Source organism: Sesamum indicum, linkage group LG8 (genome assembly GCF_026168435.1).
Source record: "Sesamum indicum cultivar Baizhima isolate 11 linkage group LG8, ASM2616843v1, whole genome shotgun sequence".
Taxonomy (NCBI): domain Eukaryota; kingdom Viridiplantae; phylum Streptophyta; class Magnoliopsida; order Lamiales; family Pedaliaceae; genus Sesamum; species Sesamum indicum.
Genome location: NC_142664.1, coordinates 20,787,002 through 20,810,016, shown reverse-complemented (window position 1 = coordinate 20,810,016; position 23,015 = coordinate 20,787,002). Strand labels below are relative to the sequence as shown.

The following is a 23,015-nucleotide window of genomic DNA, read 5'->3' as shown; positions in this document are numbered from 1 at the left end:
CAATTATCAAAAGCAATACCATCAAAAGGTGAAAAAGCAGTCAACAAACAATTTCAAGCCAGTGTGGGCTATTTTTATTTTAATTAATATGTACTGCTTATGTGTATAAAAATTATATTATTTATTTTATTTAAAAAAATTATATATAAACTATGTCTATATATTGAACAAAATAGAAAGTGCAATAAAATTTAAAATAGAAAATTCAATCCGAATCTGCGAGCACCTAATGTTAAGAACTTTACTAACAAAACTAGAACCTTGTGCAAAAATTAGAAAGCAAAAGTCAAATGCCGGAACACACAAAAGGAGATGAATTTTTACTGCGTCAACAATCGCTCGGAATCTCGGATTAGAACAGAACAGTCGGATATAATTGCTACAGGCGATGATGAAAAACAAAATCCAGTATGTAATGTAGAGTCAGACTCCTCGATACAACACCTAAGTGCATCTAGTTTCTTGCAACTTCCCATGAGAGTTCCCAATTTCAGACCATGATTTCACAAGACTAATAATTCATCTGCAAAGACATGATCAACAGTAGATGATAAAGTACTAAAGTCAGGTCTTCTAACAGAGACCCAAAGGCTAAGCAAACCACAGCAACTTTTGATATGTACCAGACAAAAAAAGGATGTATACATAGTGGACAATGATGTAATAAGATGGAGTTGGATGATCACCAGCTATTTAAGGCCCTCAATCCAGGGAAGAAGAATTCCCCGTCAGCCATACAAACATAAATAAAACTGAATCAAGAACTACACATCAGCTGTATCAATCGAAAGCTGATACAGTTCAAGAATGTCGTCTTGGAACGAAGCGCTGCATGGATCCTAAAAGGCGGGGCAAAATTGGAGTGGGCAATGCTCTCTTCAGATTCAACTCGTTTGCTCGGGTTTTGGCTGTCGACGTCTACCTCAGCTGAGATTCGTCGTGTTTGAGGGAAGGTTTAGGTCAAGCCCGCAGCATTCCGGCAAGTCACATAACGGCAGGGGCTCGGATATGAGTCTTGTATTGGCTTCTATATTAGGATTTGTACGTTTGAGGTGTTTGAATTGCATCATGGATTAGTCTCTTATGATGTTAGAGAATAGATTCAAGCAGTACTTGACAAGATGAAATATGTGACATTTCAATATCATGTTGTTATTGATCATGTACCCATCTTTATGTCCTTTATTAATAACAAAGCATCTCCATCCACCTTCATGTTAAGGGGGAAACTCGATGTGCCCGTCTAAATTTGTATCTACATAACATGTGAATTACTTACTAAGTGGACGGCGTCACCAAATTTAATTATAACGACTTTTATCTTGGAGTTAGTGTAATTACTAATTACATATTTTTTATTTAGAAATTAACAAGACCTCGTTTCCAAAATTACAATGGTTATGTTTCAATAGGCGATAATGTGATAAAATTTGGTTTTCTATTAGAAACCTATTTATAAGGTTAAATTTATACTAGAACAATACTTTGTGCACTGAGTATATGAATATTGCACTACAGTCCTAATTTTCAAAAATAAAATCCGATCGGCCATCTAAAAGAAGCTTAATTATTTCCTAAACTATAAATTACTATAACGTGAAAGTTAATGTATCTACTATGGGCAAATAAAATCAATATAAAATCACAAGTTTTAACTAGAGCTATAAACGAGTCGAGCTCAAATCGAGCTCGAATTTCATTTCTATGGCTCGAGCTCGAGCTCGAATTGTATATAATGAGCATGAGCTCGAGCTCGTGCTCGAGCTTCAAATCGAGTCAACTTCAATTATAAACAAAATAGAAAAAGATCAAAAGAGTGGCAAAATATGGGGGTTACAAAAGAACCTAAGAGCCATAATTTTTTAGAGCAAAATACGGGGTTAGAAAAATTTGGGGCAAATATGAAGGCAAATATACAGAAGAACCAAAGGTCCATGATTTTCGAACTTTTTACAGGCTTCGTTTGAAGTTCCTATAAATCAAACAAGAGACCTTAAGAGATGCAATGGAAACATGTTCGCTTCATGCTTGGCCGACACCATAGCAATCACCTTCCTCGTTGCAGACGGCGGCTTGAGATTCATTCAGACGGTGGAGGAAATGAGGTTGAAAGAAGGCGCTCAAAGAGGAAGACGTCGCTCGTCGAGGAGTTATCAAAATAGAAGGTTGACGGCTCAAAATGATCATCATGGAGAGAGAAGTCGAACGGTGGTAGTATGTGAAATTTCTGTAAAGAAAAAAATCAACACTGTCATTCTGAAGTTTGAATGTAAAATCTGGAAAGCATTCATTGAAAAGTCTATTTATACAAGATGGGAGAGCTCTTAACTGCTGCAAACTAACGAGAAACTAACTGGGCTGACTAAGCTGACTTAACTAACTAATTGATGTGCTAACTAAGAAAGGTAAGTTTACTTATAGAAACGTAAAAAGCAAAGTGACAACTCTGTGTCTACAGAAGCAGAGTGACAACTCTGTGCTACAAAAGAAAGCTTGAAAAATTGAATGCGCCTTTTGCTGGAGAATCGAAGTTTGGAGGAGCTAAGTTAAGCCCTCCTTATATTTCCACATCCCCCCCTCAAGCTGGAGACGACGAGCCCAAGCTTGGAAACAAGGTGAGTGAAATCTCCAACAGAAACAGCCTTAGTGAAGATGTCAACAACCTGCTGAGAACCTGGAATATGAGCAGGAGCCCATGCTCCAGTACTCTGCTTCAGAGAAAGAATGAGACACGATGGCCTCTTCTTGGTTTTCCAAGAGATGAGGGAGGACCCAAGGAAGATGCAAAATCTAATGATGGAGTGGCGAGAAACGAGACAAGCAGCCCAAGATGCATCTGCGTAGGCACTGAGCTGCAAAGAGCTATGAGCAGAGAAGAATAAACCCAGGAAAGAGGTCCCTTTCAGATAGCGAAGAATGTGAACGGCAATAATTGTGTAAGTTCCCAAGTATCATTAGATTCAAGTGCATGTAATTCTTTCTCCATAGCCTCCATCCAATGCTAGTCCTTGAAAGCCTGAGAAAACGTTCGTGGTTCCTGTATTGAAGACAAAAGAGCAACAAGATGCATGTGTGCAGGAGTAAAAGTAGATGGATGACAAGAAGTAGACAAGTGGAGAAATGACATTCATAATCAGCAAGCCAGGTAGGTTTGGAGGTCTGTCTAGTGGACCTTCAAAGGGACTGAGGTATATCTGTGGGTGCAGAAGCTTCTGAAATGGAGGGATCAAGAGAATAAAGAGAGGGAGAAGGTTCAGCATATGGAGTGTCATGTAAGGTGTCTGTGTCTAGAGGAACAAAAGGAAGTGAAACGGAGTCTGTTTGTGGAGGAGGGTTCTTGAAAGGAAAGGTGGATTCATGAAATACCACATCTCTAGAGCTAAAAGTAGTATGGGACTGAAGGTCATATACTTTGTAAGCTTTTTGTGTGTGGCTATAACTAAGAAATACACAAGCAAATTTGCTCTTATGAGGTGATGTATTTGAGGCATAACAAAGACATCCAAACACTTTAAGATGGTCTAGATGAGGTGGTTTGTTATATAGGATTTCAAATGTGGACTTCCAGTTTAGGACAGTTGGGGGCAATCTGTTAATAAGATAAGTTGAAGTGAGTATAGCGTCCCCCAGAATTTTTTTGGTAAAGATGAATGAAATAGAAGTGCTCAAGCTACTTCTAGTATGTGTTTGTGCTTCCTCTCAACCACCCTATTTTACTGAGGAGGGTGAGGGCATGAAGTTTGATAATAATACCAAGAGATTGAAATAGAGTATGACAAAGAATGCTAACAAATTTAGTCCCATTCTCAGACCTTATTGATAGAGGTTTGAAATTTTGTCTGAATCATTTTAAAGAAGTGGTGTAGTGTTTGTGGAATTCAGCTTTCGAGTTTGAGGAGAAAAGTCCATGTCGCTCTACTGAAATCGTCCGCTATTGTAAAGAAGTAGTGACACCCTGTAAAAGATGGTAATTTGTAAGGTCCCCAAAGATCAAGATGAATTAATTCAAAGATATGAGAAGTATGTGTATTTCTGGGAAAGAATGGGAGTCTGTGTTGTTTAGCAAGAGGGCAGACAACACATTCCAATTTTGTTGCTGAAGTAGAACTTTTTATTTCAGTAATATGATGTAGTACATTCAAAGATGGGTGTCCTAGCCTGTTATGCCACATATCTGTATCAGAAGTAAGGCTATGGAAACAAGATGGTTTCATGTACAAGTGAATCAATTCAGGAAAAAAGAGGTCTTGTCTAGAATGTATAAGCTCTCCACCAACTTTCCTACTTCAAGAATATTCCTACTCTCCTGGACCTGCAGCAGGCAATGAGTGAAAAATATAGTCAATGGAAGATGAGGTACATAGCTTTGGACTGAAAGTAAATTGTATTTGAACTTGGGCACAAGCAATACATTTGTGAGAGTAAGATCTTCATGTAAAGAAAGGCTTCCTGTGTGTGATTTGTTGTTTGGTTCCATTAGAGGAGGTGAACAAAAATTGGGTGAGACGAAGGAGTAATATAATGGAGAAGTTGGGAATTGGCACACATGTGATTAGTTGCTCCTGTGTACACAATCCATAAATCAAAGACAGTTTTCTCATGACTAACAAAGGCATAATTATCACTTGCAAAATCATCCGTTTGTGCAAAGTGAACTTGGTCCTTCAGTTGTATGCTGCTTTTGATGAGCTTCATCAGCTTGTTAAGCAAGATGTCGTCCTTGCTTTCTAGTTTACCTCTATCTATTCTTCTCTCAACATTATCTGCAACCAGCGCTTTCACTCTAGAAACTTGTTTTCTTCTCTGTTCAGCCATTTCTTTGTACCATTCTGGGGTCCTATGAAGCTTGAAACAGGTCTCTTTTGTGTGACATGTTCTTTCACAATGGCTACAGTACTGACTTCTCTTATGTTCATTTGATTTCTTCCTTGTCACTACTCTAAAATCCTTCTTGTAATCAATTCTTGTGTGCATGGCTACGTTCTCAGTCCCCATCATGTGCGCCTGTCTTTGTTTTTCAACACTAGCAATCATGGAATAACCTTTATTTATAGAAGGTGCAGGATCCATAACAAGAATTTGTTGTCGCACATTGTCAAATTCTTCTCCCAGTCCCATCAAAAACTGAAGTAATTGAGTGATACAATGGAATCGGCCATAGCCTGCGAAGCACCACAAGTACATTTAGGTGTAGGTTTCAGTTCTACCAATTCATCCCACAACATTTTTAGTTTTTATAAAGTAATCTGCCAAACTCATGTTCCTTGGGATAGTGAAATAATCGATCTCTGTATCTGATATAAACCATTACAGCTACCATATCTCTGATTCAAATCCAACCATAAACTCCTTGAAGTCTTGGCGTATGTATATGCTTGCACGATATTCTTTGAGATTGAATTGAGAATCCAAGTAGTAACCATACTGTTAACCTTCATCCATTGCTCATATTTCGCATCATTCACACTTGGTTTCACACAACTGGCGTCAATAAATCCTAACTTTGTCTTTGCTCTCAAAACATGCTTGATTGAAAAACTCCATGTCAGATAGTTAGAACTGGTTAAGAGAGTACCAAGATAATCCCTGGATGATCTAATCCATTCAGCTGGAGTGCCTCAGGAACTGTCTGCCTCTCAGTTTCTTGCCTTCCTACCCCTACTACAGATGACTCTGCCATTGTTTCCAAAGGTCGTGAGAAATCAATATCAATTCCGGGCATGCAGAGACCTTCAATAGACGGCTCTGATAACATGTGAAATTTCTTTAAAGAAAACAATCAACACTGCCATTCTGAAGTTTGAATTTAAAATCTGGAAAAAAAATTCATTGAAGAAATGTGATTACTGTGTATGTATACAAGATGAGAGAGCTCTTAACTGCTGCCAACTAACAAGTAACTAACTCGGCTAACTAAGCTGACTTGCTAACTAATTTGTTGACTCGTTAACTAACCAATTATTGTGCTAACTAAGAAACGCAAGTTTACGTATAGAAACGTGAAAGCAAAGTGACAACTCTGTGCTACAAAAGAAGGCGTGAAAAATTGAATGCACCTTTTGCTGGAGAAGCTAAGTTAAGCCGGAGCTTATATTTCCACATAGTCCACCGGCAAATGGACCCACCTCTTTTGGTTTCGTCTCCGATGACTTCGCACCTCTTTTTGTCGGTACCTTGTTTGATTCTTCTCCGCCTTCTGTTGTCTGTTCCTCGTTGCGCTGGTACATGGACATGAGGTTAGGGTTAGATTTGAAAATTGGGGGAGAAAGAAGAAGTTGGTGAATTGTGAGAAAGAAAGAGGAAGAAGGAATGTATATTTTTTTTAATAAAATTGTTTGTTTGTATATTCTTTTCATAAAATTATATTGTTATATATAATTAATATTAAATATTATTATTTAATTATAAAAAAATATTAACAGTATGATATAAAATTTTAATTTATTATTATAAATATAACTAATTAGTTTAGTAATTGTATAATTAGTAAAAGTATAGAAAAAATATATTACATTAAATTAATAAAATGCTTGAACGTAATTTTTTATAATTATTAATATTAGTTAAAAAGATAAACTTAAGTTATTTTTTAAAAATTATTGATCTCATTATATACAAAAAAAAAATTAATTAAGAGATGAATTTCTTATAAACCAAAGTACAAAATAGTGATTGATCTCATTATATATATATAATAAAATAACAATAAAAATAATTAAAATTATTCCATCATCATTAAATACTATTATTATTATCTTTAGATTCATTAATGGGAATCATCGAATTTTGACATAAATTTATAAATAATAAAATAGATTGCATAATCCATACTATGTTATAAATATACCAAAATATAGTAAAACTTTAATAAATTGTTATAAATATAAACTACTAATTAGTTCAATAGTAATATAATTAGTAAATTAACTAAAAATAATTCATACTAAACTATTTAAAGTAATGGAGAAGTATCCATTATCTGGATTAATGCAATTGAAATACATAAGTATATTTTATAGTTTAGATTGATATATGTTCACAATCTGCAATAAATTTGTATATTCATAAATATTAGTATTACATTGATATAACTATCATATTACATTGTTGTACAGTATGGATTAATCAGGTTATCAAAATTCAGATCAAATCGTTAGAAATGATCAAACTTAAAGAAAAATACATTTGATAAAGTTTTAAACTTATTGGGTATACGGATGTCGAGATATCGTACTCAAAATATAAGAGTAATAATTCAAGACGATGTATCGTTGAATCAGGCCATGTAATTTTAATCATACCGTCTAATATGATCTAATAGACACTGTCTTATATATATATATATATATATATGTATCTAAATTTGGTATGGATCGTTTAACCGAATTTGAAAATATCGGTTGTCCAACCATCATTATTATTATTATTATTATTGTTATCTTTAGATTAATTAATAGGAATCACTAAATTTTGACATAAAATTATAAGTAATAAAATAGATTGCATAATGCATACTATGTTCTTGATATAAATATAAAATTCAAAAATAAATATAAAAAATCGTAAGTAAATTACTTGTCAATTTAAAAGAGCATAAGACAATAGAAATATATATTAAAATATAACATAAATTTTATATGTGTCATATTAAATAATTATTTTATAAAAAAATATTATAATTTACTGAGTTGTTGATTAAACTTGTTTTTGTATAAAAATTAAATATATAAATAAGAGTATCATAATTTATTATTATCCAAAATAGAATGTATAATATTGATTAATAAGTATAATATATGGTCAATTTGAGTTTAAAATTGATAAAGTATTAAATATGAAATTAAAAATATAAAAATTTTAAAAATAAAAATATACATAAAAAATAAAAAATAAAAAGCTCACGAGCCGGATGGCTTGACTCGAGCTAGAATTTTTCGAATTCAAAATCAAGCCGACTTGACTCGTCTGACAACCCTAATTTGAACCTTTATTAATAACAAATTTCCGTGGTTTTAGCTATAGTCTAAATATTTATCGTAGCAAATGTTTACACCTCACCTACAAAATAACAGCTAACAGCTAGTATTGTAGCCGTAATTAATTAGTATTCAAAAATTTTTACTTTTAATATGACAAAAAAAAAAAAACTCAAGTTTCCTAGTGAGGGTGTATTTTACATCGGAAATAACATTTGCAAGACCGCTTCAAAGCAATAGCGTGCTGTTACTATCAGATGAGGCAAGATCCTGCAGTTTCCATCACATTTCCTCATCACTTGGCTAAGAGGAAACTCGAATCAAATCCTTAAACTACGCCAGTGATCAGAGTTATACATGCATATCTAGTACCACATGATAATATGTTCTTGTATTTGCTAAACAGAACAATGAAAAGAGAAAAATAAAACAATATTGCATTAAAATGATATGTTACACAAATTGTACAAAAGTCCATTCTTCCAACGTCTATGTCAGAAGCCGAACTCTGCATCCTAGTTCTTCGTCTATGATACATCCGATATCTGGATAAACCAGATACCTCGCAACACTGCACATTATTCACTACCAGCATTGCGTGGGGGAGAATGAACGGAAGTGGGACAAAAAACCACATGAAAGCCGTGAATCAGTCTCTCCAAGATCCCCGGCTGCTCTTTAATAGAGATACATAAAGCAACTCATTCCAGGTATCTGGTACTCCTGGCAAGCACCAGTGACTGCAATCTTGGGCGTGGATTTCTTGCAGTGCTTCATAATTTGGTCTGTAAATTGAAGGGTGGCCGTCCTTCCTGTAATCGCTGAGCCGGCTTATGTTTAAGTATGTAACAGGGATTTGCATGCCCTTGACCACATACTCCAGAGCTTTCATCTTCGTGGGGTACTTTGCTAAATGAGTTTCATTGAATATTGGTTCAGTTTCTTTGTGACACTCTCCTCCTGAGTTCCACGGACCGCCCCTGCAAGTAAAGCATTTCAGATTATCATTTGCTTTTTTTTTCCTGCTCCTAATTGTGCAAATAATAATAAGGTCCAGGTCGAGGTTACCAATTAGTCAATAAAGGCAAATGGAAGACCCTATCGAGAATACAGGCTTATCTAGGGCATAAATCGAGTGGTCCGAGGACTCCCTTAAATGATAAATATTCTAAATGGATAATGCAAATCGAATGAGAGTTCAGGTTAAGTCCAAACCCCAAAAGAATTTCTCTTGCTCTTGTTGAACCGGTTAGCCCAAATAGCTGGATGATAAGCAAGCATTGCAGCAAACAATAGTATCAAAGTGTGCTGCCCTGAAAGATCGCAACGTCTCGAGCACATAGGCCTAAGATGGATCGAGAACAAAGTTGATTTCCCAATGAAAAATTATTTTTGGTATCATATCTACCACAAGAACTTCCAGCTCTCTCCCATTGTTGAGGTAATAATGCCGCAAGATCCCAACCATTGGCGAGCTAGATATACACTTTATTCTGCTCCATGCATGCCGCGGAAAGTAACTCTTATAGTAGAAATACTCCAAGTTTCGATGGCACAACAACGCCCATAATTCAGCAAGTCATGAGATAATGATCCTCTAAATACCTTTTAGAATATACCTTTTGGTTCTCATGAAACTACATTAGCTAATTTCTTTCAATGCAGCTATGAACATCTATGCACCATATTTCTAAGTACCTCCCCAAAAATCTAAAGTTTATACATTATTCAGAGATTCGTCAAACTTTATCTTGCTGCGTCAGTAGGAATTGATTCTTGAGTGATACATTCTAAAATGGAATCCATTTGCATGCACTTCCAACCCCACCACCAGGTCATGGAAACTACAATTTGATTAAGATAATTTAAGGCTGGATTAGAAAAACCAATTCACTTCACATTAAAGGATGTCCCTATATCCTATCAAATTGCTTACGATATTTCAGGAAGCCAGAATCTATCATTTGAATGGAGTCTCTCGTCTTTGCAAACAATACGTCAAAGCGCTTATTCCCCTTCGTGTGCAGCCTATTCCTCCTAACCCTAAGAAGGCATTCAGCTACGAGACACCGACATATGAGATCATATGTGTGGCAGAGAATGAGGGTACAATCAACGTACCTAAAATGCGTGACTGAATATCCTCTGAAAATAACTTGTGTTCTGTTACCATCAACATTCTTATCCACCCATCTACCCCAGGTGGTGAGTGCCCTCTTGTATGCTTCCAATGCTTTAAGTCTTGGGTGAACATAATCACCTTCCTGGTAATAGTCTTCCCTGTAAAAAACATTGGATCAAAATAATAGAGACTTCACAGAGGAAACTCTAAAATCTAGCAATAATGCTAATTTGTTTAATTCTATATTCAGGTATACTAGTAATATCCACGATAATCCGGAGTTGACAAACAAAACTAAGGCCCAGAAGCAATATATTTTGTTGGAAAAAGACCACAACTTACCCACGAGAGGTTTTCTCATGAGTCCACCAGTGCCCGGTATTGAATATCATCACATCTGCATCATGATACATGGAAGTTGTCTCATCCATCAGGTCCAGTCTCAGAGTATCAAAAGAGCCATTTTTTCCACTGAAAGATGATTGCTTGACGAGGAAAGGAGAACTAACAAAGTCCACAGAACAATTATAATCCTGAAAATACAGTCAGAATATGAAGTTCAGACAGTGGTTTGCTAACCATGTTTTTTTTTTATTTTATTTAAAGAGATTATAGAGCATACTTCAAATCTGATAGCAAAAAACCCCTTCTTTTTGAACTCATGCCTTCCAGATATCTCATAAACTCGGTTTTTGTCTTCAACAGCATGGCGGAGAAGGCAAACAAGGGACTCCCACATATTCCTATTTAGTGAATCTCCAACAAATACTAACTTTTTCCCTCTAAGTCTCTCAAGAAAATCGGTGGCGTTAAACCTGGGAAAGTATTTTGGTCAGCGCAAATACATTGAATATATAATTGACATGTGCTAACACAACAGAACTCTTAATTCATTTTCATGGAATTAGAATGTGTCCTATATAGTACTTGGCAATTGAGATAGCAGCTATATGATTATCAAGCACAATCCACAATACTAACAAAGATCGATGACATGAATCAAAGTCCTATCACATGAACTGATACACAACCCAAACAGAGGTTTGGAACTATAAGACTAGTACACAACTAGGGCTGGCTCTTGAAGAAGTTAAAAAGCAGTATAAAATATTATGAATTGAGATTAGGTGCACTAAAAAGTCAAACTAAATTTGAGCACATGAAAATTACAAGAACACTTGCTGACTAAATTTTATAACTAGAAACAGACATCAGATGTAACGTCATCATTCGCACCTGTAGGTATTCACGCTAAACTTCACCAATTTTGTAACCCAATTTGCATTCTTTTTCAGTAGCTATTTAAGAGCAGAAAAATCATTGTGATTTCCTTTGCCTGAGCAGAGATAACAAGGTAAATCTCACCTGGGTATGTCACAGTCATCTGGCTGCCATCTCCATTTCAGAAACTCGTTATCCGGCCTCCCATTAAGATGGCACTCAAAATCCCGGTCAATATAAGGGCAGGAACCTGGAGGATAGAATGGCATTGAATCATCCCTCACCCATCTACCTTTGAACATGTCACAATCCTCGTATGATCTGTTAGCAGGAGCCTCTGTCCAATTAATTCTTGAACCACCAGTATCTCCATCATTCGAGTAATTACCCACACTACCAACTTGCAGGGATTCAACTTCTGCATCCCTTGAACCATGTCGATACTTAACGGTAGAATTCCGATTGACATTTTCTTTACCGCTAACAGTCCCATTCCTCACATCATCATCAATAAGATCCATCACAGTGGCCGTCTCCGACTCGTTTCCTCTCCCACTACCATCCATCAAAATTGTATTTCTACCTGAAGATGAGACATTTCTCTCATCTGTTTTCACTACTAAGCTTCCTTCTCCAACAATAAAGCGTCCACCTTGTAGCTTCTCAGAGTCATTCCCAACGCGGGCATCCTCAAAAACCTTATCTTCCCCCTCAGAACCCACAAAATCTGAACTTTGAACACTCCCTGTAGCATTTGCTTTAAGGGTTTCATCCACAGGGCGTTGCACAGTCTGAAGAACACCATTAGCATTACTATTAGCACCACTTGCAGAACTATTACTACAAGAAGCAAACGCACCACAAAATGGCCAAGAAAGAAAAGAGCTATCACCGGTAGGACGCTTCGACGAGATATTAGAGAACACTGCGCCTAAGAAAATGAAGAACAACACAATACACACACCAAAAGGTGAAACTATCTTCCTTCTTGGAGACGACAACAGCTGATCCGAGAATGAGAGTCTTTTCGACTCCATGAACAGTGAAGTAGAAGAAAAATTCACCATCTTCGCCCAAAATCCCACAAAATATATACACAACAAATCTATATACGAGAAGGGTTTTGTCTGCGCTTGTCGCAGATTCTACTATGGAACGGTGAGGATCATTTTCTGTGAAATTTCAGATTAAGAAGAGTGAGTGAGGCGTTGTGTTTAAAGCGGTAGTTTTCCAGGTCGGAAAAATGGATCCTTGTGGTCGGATACATGGAAAGATCGAACGAGGAGGATGCATGCGTATAGTAAAATGACGATATCGCCCTCTCATTATTATAAAAAAAATTCAAAAGAAATGTTAGAAATCCAACATGATTTTAATCTTATAATATATTTTATTTATGAAATTTCAAAATGTGTGTAATATTTTAATTTTAAATATATAATCCTTTGGACCGAACAATTCTAATGCCAGATGAATTTCCTTATATTCAGAAGTTAGTTACGTATAATCGAGTTTAGTCAACATCATTAGACTGTATTTTCGCACCATCGTTAGGGTTTTGTTGGTGTCATGTTTTTCTACAAAAATAATTTTTTTATATGAAAAGTCGAATTCAAAGAATTTAAATTTCTTTGAAAATTCAATTTCGTTTTAGAAATCTAAAATTCTGCAACAAAAATCGTTGAAATATAACTTCCTCACGAGATATTTAATTATATGGAATAAAAAAAATACTTTTTCATACCAATTAACAAATAGCCGTACATTATACATTAAATAGTAATTACAAAAAGAATATTATGTAAAAATAAAATATATCGATTGTTCAATACTTATATAATTTTTCTTTTTTTTTCTCTTAATTGTTTTACCTAATCTTAGGTTACAATTATGTTTTTATTTGTATTTTCAATTCTATTTAATATATAAATTTTTATATATTTTTAAAATAAATAAATTATGTTATTCTTAAAATACGATCAAATATATATTATACTTAATAAAAAATAATAAAATTTGAAATAAAATATTCAATCCGTACACAAAATAATTCTTCTCTGAGAATTTGGGAGGGAATTATTAGATTGAATTGTCTACCAAAATCACGGCATAAAATCAGGAGATGAATAGGGGGGAGGAGTTGAGGGCATTTTGGTCAAATGACAGACTGTCGCCGACACGAATATTTGCCCACTGCTTCACGCGCAGTGCAAAGATCTTATGCCTTCAATCAACTCTGTCCGAGGCACGTGCTGCTGTTTCCCTAGATTCAGTCACATCACCGTTATCATCTTGCCACGTGTCCAGCAGCTGGGCGGCCCAATTTGGATCTAAGGCCCAAGAATGATTTGGAGTTTTGGGCTCATGGCCTAGATAAGTATGCACATCTAATTTTGTGAGATCCTCATAGACTCAATCATTTTATATTGGAAAATTTATATCTCAACTTTTATATGATAAAATACATTTGGAGGCTATTTTTATAAGTCTAATGATATTTGTATGAATAAATTGTAATAGCTTTAGTTTAGTGTAGGATAAATTACAACGAGCTCCCTTGAGATTTGATATAATTACGAATATCCCCTTATTATTCGAAAAATTATCAATACCCCCTAAATAACATTTGATTCGATATTTGTTGATAGAACGTATGATTATTTTATGTTTGTTTATTGATAGTGTGTACAGTTGTGATCTATGTTATATAAAGCGGGTGTGGGAGCGAGAGCGGAGGCGAGAGGAGGGTGAGAGCGGCAAAATAAAAAATAATTTGGTGGGGAAGTGTCTTAGAGCTTCTAATAAAAATTATTATAAATATATGTCAAAATGTTCATTTTTTTTCCATAAAATTTAGCATAAATAAGAAATGTAAAAACTGAGTTCATTAAGTAGTAAACTTTAGTCAACCTTTACAATCACATGACAAAGCCATATGATTTTCATATTCTATCAAAAACAAACTGTATATGTGCTGCCCACTACCATCAAACGAAAAGTTAGCTTTTGAAATTATATCCATTTATACTAATCAAATTAACTAAGCAGCTTAAATGGTTTTTTTTTTTTTTTAACATTCATTTTGACTGATTTTTTTCAACTTGATAGAAAAGGGATTAATTTAAATAACTTTTGAACTAATTAATTAGTGAATGAGAATCTAATTAATAGATTGAATTTATTAATTATGGAGATGGGCTTAAATTAATTAGTCGGATTAATTAATTATTTGATTTGATTAATAAATTGAATAAATCATGTTAAACATATTTGAGCATGTGAGCATTTCAATTGAATTAAATATTCACATAGTTTTTCAATTGAGTATTTTACTTGATTGATTAAATAATAAATCTAATATATTATTATTAGGCTTGATTTAATTTGTTGGACAAGTTAAAACAAGCTCAATCAAAATATTCAAATCCTAACAGGATTGGGATGAAACCAAGTCTAGGGCACCTTTTTGGAAAGAGTTATGGCTGAGTGGACTCTTTTGAAGAGCCCCACTAGGCCAAATAGGTTGATTATGCACAAGTCAAGGTGCACAATGGGTGGGGTCAGCTCAAGATCGGCACGGATTAGTCCAAAAAAGATCGGTCCAGGACCAACCCACTACTATTCATGATCGGTTCTATAATGGACCTAGGTCTTTAAATGGGCTCCAATTGGATCCATTTATCAATCTAAGTCCAGCCCGAGAATCGGCCTAGTTAAAGCCTGGACCAAGACCAGACCAGGCCCGAATGTACATGTTTCTTTATTTTTTAATGAAATAAATATTTTCTTTTGTACAATTACTTAAATTTATGGTAATATTATGAAATAAAATAAATAATAAATTAAACCGCACCAAAAATCATAACTAGAAGAATTAATGGTAAAGATTATATAATGAACTTAGATGATAATAAATTCAAAAAGAATTTATAATAAACTTTGAAAAAAAATAGTAATGAATTAAAGTATTAAAAATTTAGAAATATAACAATAATGATAATAATTTTTAGAGTTCCAAAAGTATAAAAAAAGCTACTAGAAAAGTTAGTTTAGGAGAATAAATTGAAACTTATATGCAATGCATTATTAAGAAATGGCCCAACAGACCCAGCCCAAACGTCACATGCCAACACTTTTGTCTAGCAACAGAATGTATTTTTCGCTCGTGCGGCGTCTCAAGTTACACCCAACCTTAGACCAACCTCCGCACATCTCACAATTTACCAATTGTCCGCCGTGTGTCTTCGACACCAAAGCTTACTAGCACGACATCTTAATGCCTCTCTAATCGGCACCGCGTGCTCATACACTCCCCTATCCAAAATGCCCATGTTCGTCGAGGTTTTCGGTACACGCGCCTTTGCGTACTCTCACGGTCGACCCCAACTAGCTAGTTTGCCGCCATGCGTCTCGCCCACAATCTCAGAATCTGCCAACACATCCCTCGATGGCAAGGAGCATCCTCGCTCCACCTCGGTATTATGGCGCTCTGCATGGCCCGCAACGCCCGTCTCATTTCCAATGCTCACTCGGTGCATCCTCGACGCACGCCTTCATCATGGTCGTCTTTTATGCCTCGCCCGAGTAGGACCGCATCATAAATTCAAGGTCATTCGATATGCCATCATCTCGCATTGATCCACACAGCATGTCCAACATGCCTTCTTGCCTTTCGACATGACTTCACAATTTGCCTACAGTGTGGCGACGTCCCACAACCGTTCGTTTTAGCCAACGGACCCCCGTGCGCACAACTAGAACCTAATAGCGCATACCATGAGTTGGATCACGAGGTCTTAGACTGCTTGCCTCAATCATCCATTCGCACAAGAGGTGTTGCCCCTGATATCTCGTAGCCCGCGGAGCACCCTTGCGCGTCACATGGAACTTCTCGGCCACTTACGCACCCAACATAGGCCATCCTAGCCCTACGTCACCCATCCGATTTTCATACATTTTTGGGGACTCTAACCCTCCTTTGAGATACCTAGAACCGGTTCTTGAAGGTTCCCAATATGCCCCAAGAAATGCTCATTTACTGCCAGTATCGTTACTGTCGCTACTGTCGTGTACGGGGAGGGCTAGCTGGAGCTCATCATTGCATGCCCCATTTATAATAGGAATAAAAACATTTTTCTTTGTTCTAAGAATAGACATTGAAATGGTCGAGAGAAACATCTCCCTCAACCGACGTCCAAATCACGTATCGCTTGAACCGTTGCATAGTCTATGACTTTTGCATCATAATCCAGGAGTTTCAGCCCTATCTGATCATAAATCGCTGAGGAATTGCCCACGCAATACTCTAAAACCACAGTCCCGCCACTACACTAGCAGACTCCAAATATCGTCGTTATTTTTCACTCAATGGAACCATCTAACTCTGAAACATCTTTGAGGTGTTCCCAACACAACCAGCATCTTTCCACTGAAACAACTTTGCATATATCCAAAGATAAAGCACTCTGCTTCATACATTTGTCTCCTGCTCGCTCGCAAGGTGGCGCCTGATTGTCGCCCTTATATCTCCGTGTCCAAACGACCTCGGAATGACTTCATACTTAGCGGATAGCATTCCCACGCATCAAGGAGGTTTCCATACGAACAGTATTGCAATCCTCAATCGGCGAGAGTCTCTGCATGATGGTCGTCTGCACACTTACTTGTCGGTCAGCTTCCCCTAGCCGACCGCATGTCCTCCGCAAGTCACTGCTGGCCGTGTTGACTAAGGAGTGGCCAGTGACACCAGGCCCGGGTTAGGACCAGGTGGTCCTGGGCCACTAGACTGGGCTAGTCCTAGGTTTCAATACCCAAGACTAGCCTAGGACCGGCCCGATCCCATGCAGGCCTGGGCCAAACGGGTCCATCTTTTTATTGCTTCAATTCGATCCTAGACCGGGCTAACCCAACTCGGCCAACTGTACATCTTGATGTAAGTAGTGCATATTTTGTGGAGATTAGTTTTATGAAAGTTTAATAAACTAAGTCTTTTGAACACACAAAAACACTATCTCACAAAACTCTCATCTAGTTTTGGACTTTCTCATGCAATAGCGATAGGCGCAAAATTCCACCCCTTTCTCCTTGACTTTGAATTCTTTTTGAAATATATTCAAGTTGAGAATAAAAAAAAAATAATTTACACTAATTCATAGTGTAAAACCACTTCAATTTCTTCTAGCAAGAATTTTGGATTTATCATCCCAATACGACGTGGACTAAATTTAAAAAGATTCTACATTTAAACCCTCTAAGTGAACGAATTAAAAAAAAAAAAAAAAAAGAGAGGAAGCAACGCTTGAAGTCAAATAGAAAATAAATTAAAGAGGTAAACTCCATGGTTATTTTCCTTTTACTCCCATTTTTGCTTTTAGTTACTATTTTTCACATTTTCCCCGCGTTACAGGATCAATCCACTTCCTTATAAATTTACATAATTATTAATATGAGATTTATGGTGCAATTAGAATCTATTCATTCAAAAATAGTAATAAAAAAATCCTCTCGGGAATCTCCATTACTCAAATCAACTATGTATAATGGGGAGTGTTTTACTTAAATGTAACTAAATTTTGGGCTTATATCAATCAATTTAAATACATTTACTCTGAACAAAGAACTGAATGCTTCTACATAACTTTCCTTTTTCTTTATACAGGTGAAATACATGGATTCAACAAACTATAGACAGCAGTCAATGCAAATACTCTTCAAGCTTAACAACTCAACGATAGAGACGATCGATCGAACGTGAAGGAAAGAAGAAAAAAGAACGGATGCTATCTTGGGCCAGAGAGTTCCATGGCCTCGACTACAAGCGATGATTCCTCTATGAAATCTGAGTATCTTTGAGGAGGGTGTTCGAAAGATCGGTACCTTGGGGTCTCAATGTTTTGCGATTGCTCCCACTTTTCAGCTAAGCCATCGCCTTCCAGCATTCTCAAGACTTCCGACATTTTGGGGCGATGAGAAGGATTGAATTGAGTACAAAGAAGTGCGACTTGGACCATTTCTTCCAGCTCCACTCTGTCAAAATCGTTCTTTAGGTCTTTATCAACCATAAGGTTCAGTTTCCCCTCTTGATGGAGCTTCTTTACCTGAGAAAGAATTGCAGTGAAGTATCATTAGATGACTACTGGTTCGGAATACGAATGTCATCACTTGATGCTTAGGGAAGTGTCAAGAGGTTCGTGCAGGAGGGTGGGCAAGGAACTGAGGATCTTGTGTTGTTTTACATCCGATGGGGTCTTTAGAAATCACACGAAACACCAATCAAGTGTCCGTAGATTAATAAAGATGAGTGAGTGTGCACGCGTGTGTATGTGTGCACGTTTAGAGAGACGAGAGAGAGAGAGAGAGAGAGGAGAAGAAAAGAAGTATACCCAGTCTAGTATGACCCCTTTTTGGTTCGTTCCACGCCCAAAGTCCACTGCCTTCTGGCCTGTAATTAGCTCAAGAAGTAAGATACCAAACCCAAAGACATCAGTCTTTTCCGATGATTGACCGGTTGATAAATATTCGGGAGCAATGTGGCCAACAGTGCCACGGACTGCTGTGGTAACATGAGAATCCCGGTGATCCAAGAGCTTCGCCAATCCAAAGTCCCCGACCACAGCCTCAAAGTCTTCATCCAACAGAATGTTGGCCGCTTTGACATCACGATGAATAATTTTGGGGTCGCATTGCTCGTGCAAATACACCAAGCCCCTTGCTGTGCCCAGTGCTATACTTTTCCGCCTCGACCAGTCTAATACTGGCCTGCCGTGGATATGATCTGGAAAGAAATGCATATGATAATGGTAGCTAAAAGAAACATTTATAAGTATATTATATCCATATAGAAGAATTTGCTGACCTTTAAGTCTTGATGCAACGCTGCCATTTGACATGTAAGGATAAATGAGAAGCCGCTCGTTTTCAGTCGAGCAGAAGCCCCAAAGCCGGAGAAGATTTCTGTGGACGGCCAAACTGATCAGCTCTACTTCTGTCTGGAACTGAATTTCACCACCGACCGCATTATAATCTTTTAATCTTTTGACGGCCACCACTGTCCCATTGTTTAACCGGCCCTTATACACAACGCCGAATCCTCCCTTCCCCAGTATATTCTTTGCATTGAAATGGTCAGTTGCAGCTCTGAGTTCCTTAAAAGTATACCTTCTCAAATGACCTAACCGGACCTCCGGATCATATTGCTCTGCCAAACAAATCTCAACGTGTTCACGATGGAAAATGCAAACAAATCTAAAAGAAGGATAAGTTTTTGAGTTATTGCAACTTTTTCAACTCTTCTGATATCAAGTTAGATTTGGATATACAGCAGAATCCAAAGGCCAAGAAGAATCACGTTTCGAGCAAATATAAAACTCTCGACACCAGGCCTCAGTTATTTATACTATTCTTCATTATTATGAATACAATAATCTGATGAACATCAGACATCTAATTTCACAAAGTCAAAATTCTGTTCAAAAATATTGGAAATGTAGAATTTAAACTTACCATTAACATCAAAGAAAATCTGCTGATTGCGCCTGTATCTCCACCAAACAAGCAAGCCAACAACTATAATGATTGAAAACGCCCCACCGAAGCTAGCCCCAAAAGCAATGGCGACATGATGTTTTGCTCCGGAATCTGATGGATCTGCAAAGCAAATAAATGTAAGACGAACGGTTGTACTCAAAATTCAATAGTTTCACAAGTTGAGGCCTGCTGGGAATACAAATGATACTTGCCTTTAACAGCATCTGGTGGGAAGGACAACGGCTCCGGATAGACAACAGAACAATTGTTTTGAGAATTCTGTCCGCAAATTAGAGGATTTCCGATGATTCTGAAAGCCCAGTTGGAACAACAAGAGCGAATAAGCAAAACAAGTATAATGCAAAGACTTATTAGTACACACAAGAAGACAACTCACTTGAATGTTCTAGCAGAAACTTTTGGTAAGGAACCACTCAGGTTATTGAAAGAAAGGTCCCTGCAACAATTCATATAACCTGTAAGTCTTAAACCTTTGACCAAAAGAAGGACTAAAGTCCTTCTCATACCAAATTAATTTGAGAATCAATGTGAGAAACATGGGGCGTCGTACACGAGTGTAAGGCTCTCAACTTTGGTGAGAGAGTCGGGAATAGGCCCCGTAAGGCTGTTGTTGTTAAGCCGCCTGTCTTGCTCAAAGAAATAGCGAATATTTTGAGTCAGTCTAAAGGATAATCAAAGTGAATAACGTTTCGCAATTTAATTGTGGCAGAAGTTTCAAACTCACAGATAATTCAAGTTTTTCAGATCCCCCAGAGAATCGGGTATATCACCAGTAAGCTTGTTGTTGGAGAGATCAAGCGTCTGAAGCTTTTCTAACTTCCCGATTACAGGAGGAATAGCACCCATAATCTCATTGTTCTGCAGCAACCTACAGAGCCATGGGGAAACATTAAGAACACCTTTGCTACTTTCGACTTGGCCATAACCTCATGAATTCTGCCAGAAATAACCAGCCTCGAACTCCAAAAATCGATAAATCGATTAACTTTCAGCAAGCAAACAATTTAGCCAAACTAAACAACTTACACAGACTGCAAGTTAGTGAGGTTCCCTATTCCTGGTGATAAGGTCCCAGACAAACTCAGGCTAGGCAGCCCTCTGGTAACAAAACAAAATTACCATCAAACATCAGCAACAAGCAAGAATTGTTCATGTAATAAAGAAGTTTCTCAATTTTCAGCCATAGGTGTAGTGATGAGCAACTCACAGGGCAGACACATAACCATCCTGAGAACAAGTAACCATTCTCCAACTACAAGGATCCACAGAATTAGCATCCCAATTCTCCAGGACATTATAAGGATCACGTAAGTCATTCTTTATCGCGATTAATGCAACGACTGCAGAGAGTTAAAGAGGAAGAAATGAGTTGTCAAAATTTTCTATGCGTTCCATTTTCAGGTGAACAAAGGTAGAAAGAAACAAACAACATATCGAAGGCCAGTGTGAATTATAATGGAGTTCCTTTTCTATAGAATACTTAAGAAAAAGCAACCATATTCTTGGACCAACTGAACATGATCTGATCAAAAATAGAAATCTGAATCAAGAACAGTAAGGACATGGGCTGCAATACAAAAAAAGAAAATTCCCAAGTATAGAATCAATTATATAAAATACTCAAACAAAGAATAACAAGCTTTTTACCTTTTGTGATATGCAAACGAATAAAAATTGAGAAAAGAAGGAAACTTTACCTTCATAATTCACACCGGAAGGAGATAGAGTTGAATAAGAACACTCCACCATTGCCAAAACCAGCAATCCCACTTTCCAGAACAGAAACTTCCCTCTTTCCATACTCTGATAATAGAACTCACTCCTTTGATTTCACCACCACCACTTCTTGACAATTTTCATTGCCTTCAGAGGACAATCCATTTTCCCATTACTTCACAGCCTCCACACGTTACTTTACAGTTATCCAAACAGTGGCCCAGAATCAGAACCACTTAAAGCAAATCCACCATTACCATACAAAAAGGCTGCTCTTCTTCACCAACCTGAGAGCAACCTCTATCCTCAAAACAACATCAAGTTCCCCCCTAAAGCTCCAATAATCCACCAACTTCGCCTCAACAAAAAGCTGCAAGAGCCCAGATGATAAAGTTGCTTTCTTGAACAAAAGAAAGCAAGAGCTTTGCACTAATTGAACACCAAACCAAGAAAATGAGGTGTTGAGAGGAAGAACAAAGACTAGACCTGAAATTCTGAGAGCCTTGAGATCTGGGAATGGTGTTAATGCGTGAATTCTATGTTTGTTTTAACTGATCCCCACAAAATTCTGTTTGCCCCTTTGCAAAATTAATCTCTGTTATTTCTTTCAAACCGTGTTATTCTCCACAGCAAATCCTATTCCTCTCAAGATTTGCACTCACACACACTCCCCACTCCCTATCTTAGCTATAATTCACACATGTCAAGAGGGCATTTTTTCACCAGAAAGATACAAACATGCTACAAAAAGTCCAAAACAAAAGGCCAAGACCTCACAGATACAGATGTGGACAGTGTAAATTCAAATGAAAAAAAAAAAAAACGAGTTTTATCTACACAATATATAAATATACATATGTATATATAATCAACATTATTAATTATTACATATATAAGAATACCAAATTCCTTTCTTTCTTTCTTTTTTTTGTTTTTAAAATTCTTGAATGTGAAAAGATGGTTGTATTTTTTGGGGAAGCAAAAAATTTGCTTTATAATCAGTGATTTGGACTGAAGGGATGTGCGTGTGATTGATGCAGTGAGAGAGGAGAAGAACAATGGGATGTCTCAAAATGCAGAAAAGAAATCAAACCAAAAAAGCTTTTTTCTTGCAGGTACGTCTTTTGGCAGATCACGTGCTTCCCTTGTCCTGCTCTTTGTTTGCTTTTGCATCACCTTCTTATTTCTTTTTCTTTTCCTTTCAAATTTAAAAAACAATGATTTCTTTCTGTTAAAGTTCTTGGGCAGACATGCCCCACTCAGCTACTGTCACTTGTTTTTAATCACTATTAATTCTTTTTTTTTTTGTTTAAGTGAAATTCACGTAGTATTATATTTTTAAAATAAATTAATTAAGTATAATGATTGATATCAAATATTTGTATTGAATAATTATAAGATAAAATAACATCACATACTTTCACGAAGTTCGA

General features: G+C 36.7%; 2 protein-coding genes and 1 long non-coding RNA gene across 4 annotated transcripts; all 3 read right to left on the bottom strand.

The window, feature by feature from the left end:
• Window positions 1-1,835: 1,835 nt before the first annotated feature.
• LOC105168281 (uncharacterized) lies at window positions 1,836-6,326 on the bottom strand. Its single transcript, XR_016067043.1, has 2 exons — window positions 6,057-6,326; window positions 1,836-5,813 (listed from the first exon to the last, which is right to left on the bottom strand). It is a non-coding gene; the product is annotated as an uncharacterized LOC105168281 (long non-coding RNA).
• A 2,061-nt stretch (window positions 6,327-8,387) lies between these two features.
• TBL2 (trichome birefringence-like protein (DUF828)) lies at window positions 8,388-12,575 on the bottom strand. Its single transcript, XM_011088297.3, has 5 exons — window positions 11,464-12,575; window positions 10,721-10,913; window positions 10,441-10,631; window positions 10,098-10,256; window positions 8,388-8,956 (listed from the first exon to the last, which is right to left on the bottom strand). Exons 1-5 carry the CDS (start codon window positions 12,384-12,386, stop codon window positions 8,626-8,628), a joined length of 1,797 nt encoding a protein of 598 aa, XP_011086599.1. The 5' UTR covers window positions 12,387-12,575; the 3' UTR covers window positions 8,388-8,625.
• Window positions 12,576-17,897: 5,322 nt separating this feature from the next.
• NIK3 (NSP-interacting kinase 3) lies at window positions 17,898-22,613 on the bottom strand. 2 transcript variants are annotated; one of them, XM_020696171.2, is made up of 12 exons: window positions 22,069-22,613; window positions 21,564-21,952; window positions 21,074-21,206; window positions 20,893-20,964; window positions 20,591-20,734; window positions 20,417-20,488; window positions 20,243-20,302; window positions 20,058-20,155; window positions 19,822-19,965; window positions 19,175-19,516; window positions 18,702-19,093; window positions 17,898-18,416 (listed from the first exon to the last, which is right to left on the bottom strand). In XM_020696171.2, exons 2-12 carry the CDS (start codon window positions 21,664-21,666, stop codon window positions 18,099-18,101), a joined length of 1,878 nt encoding a protein of 625 aa, XP_020551830.1. In that variant the 5' UTR covers window positions 21,667-21,952; window positions 22,069-22,613; the 3' UTR covers window positions 17,898-18,098. The 2 variants fall into 2 exon arrangements, with proteins under 2 accessions (XP_020551830.1, XP_088739208.1); XM_088883082.1 differs by having other exon boundaries at window positions 21,564-22,613.
• Window positions 22,614-23,015: the final 402 nt, after the last annotated feature.

What these genes read in the sequence shown, in the direction of transcription:
- TBL2 (XM_011088297.3), bottom strand. Translation starts at nt 12,386, where the DNA reads ATGGTGAATTTTTCTTCTACTTCACTGTTCATGGAGTCGAAAAGACTC. An exon ending in TTTTTGCTATCAGATTTGAA is followed by an intron (nt 10,632 to 10,720) that starts GTATGCTCTATA and finishes CTGTATTTTCAG; the next exon opens with GATTATAATTGTTCTGTGGA. An exon ending in CATGAGAAAACCTCTCGTGG is followed by an intron (nt 10,257 to 10,440) that starts GTAAGTTGTGGT and finishes TGTTTTTTACAG; the next exon opens with GGAAGACTATTACCAGGAAG.
- NIK3 (XM_088883082.1), bottom strand. Translation starts at nt 21,666, where the DNA reads ATGGAAAGAGGGAAGTTTCTGTTCTGGAAAGTGGGATTGCTGGTTTTG. An exon ending in CTCACTAACTTGCAGTCTGT is followed by an intron (nt 20,735 to 20,892) that starts GTAAGTTGTTTA and finishes ATGGCTCTGTAG; the next exon opens with GTTGCTGCAGAACAATGAGA. An exon ending in GATTTTCTTTGATGTTAATG is followed by an intron (nt 19,517 to 19,821) that starts GTAAGTTTAAAT and finishes TTTGTTTGGCAG; the next exon opens with AGCAATATGATCCGGAGGTC.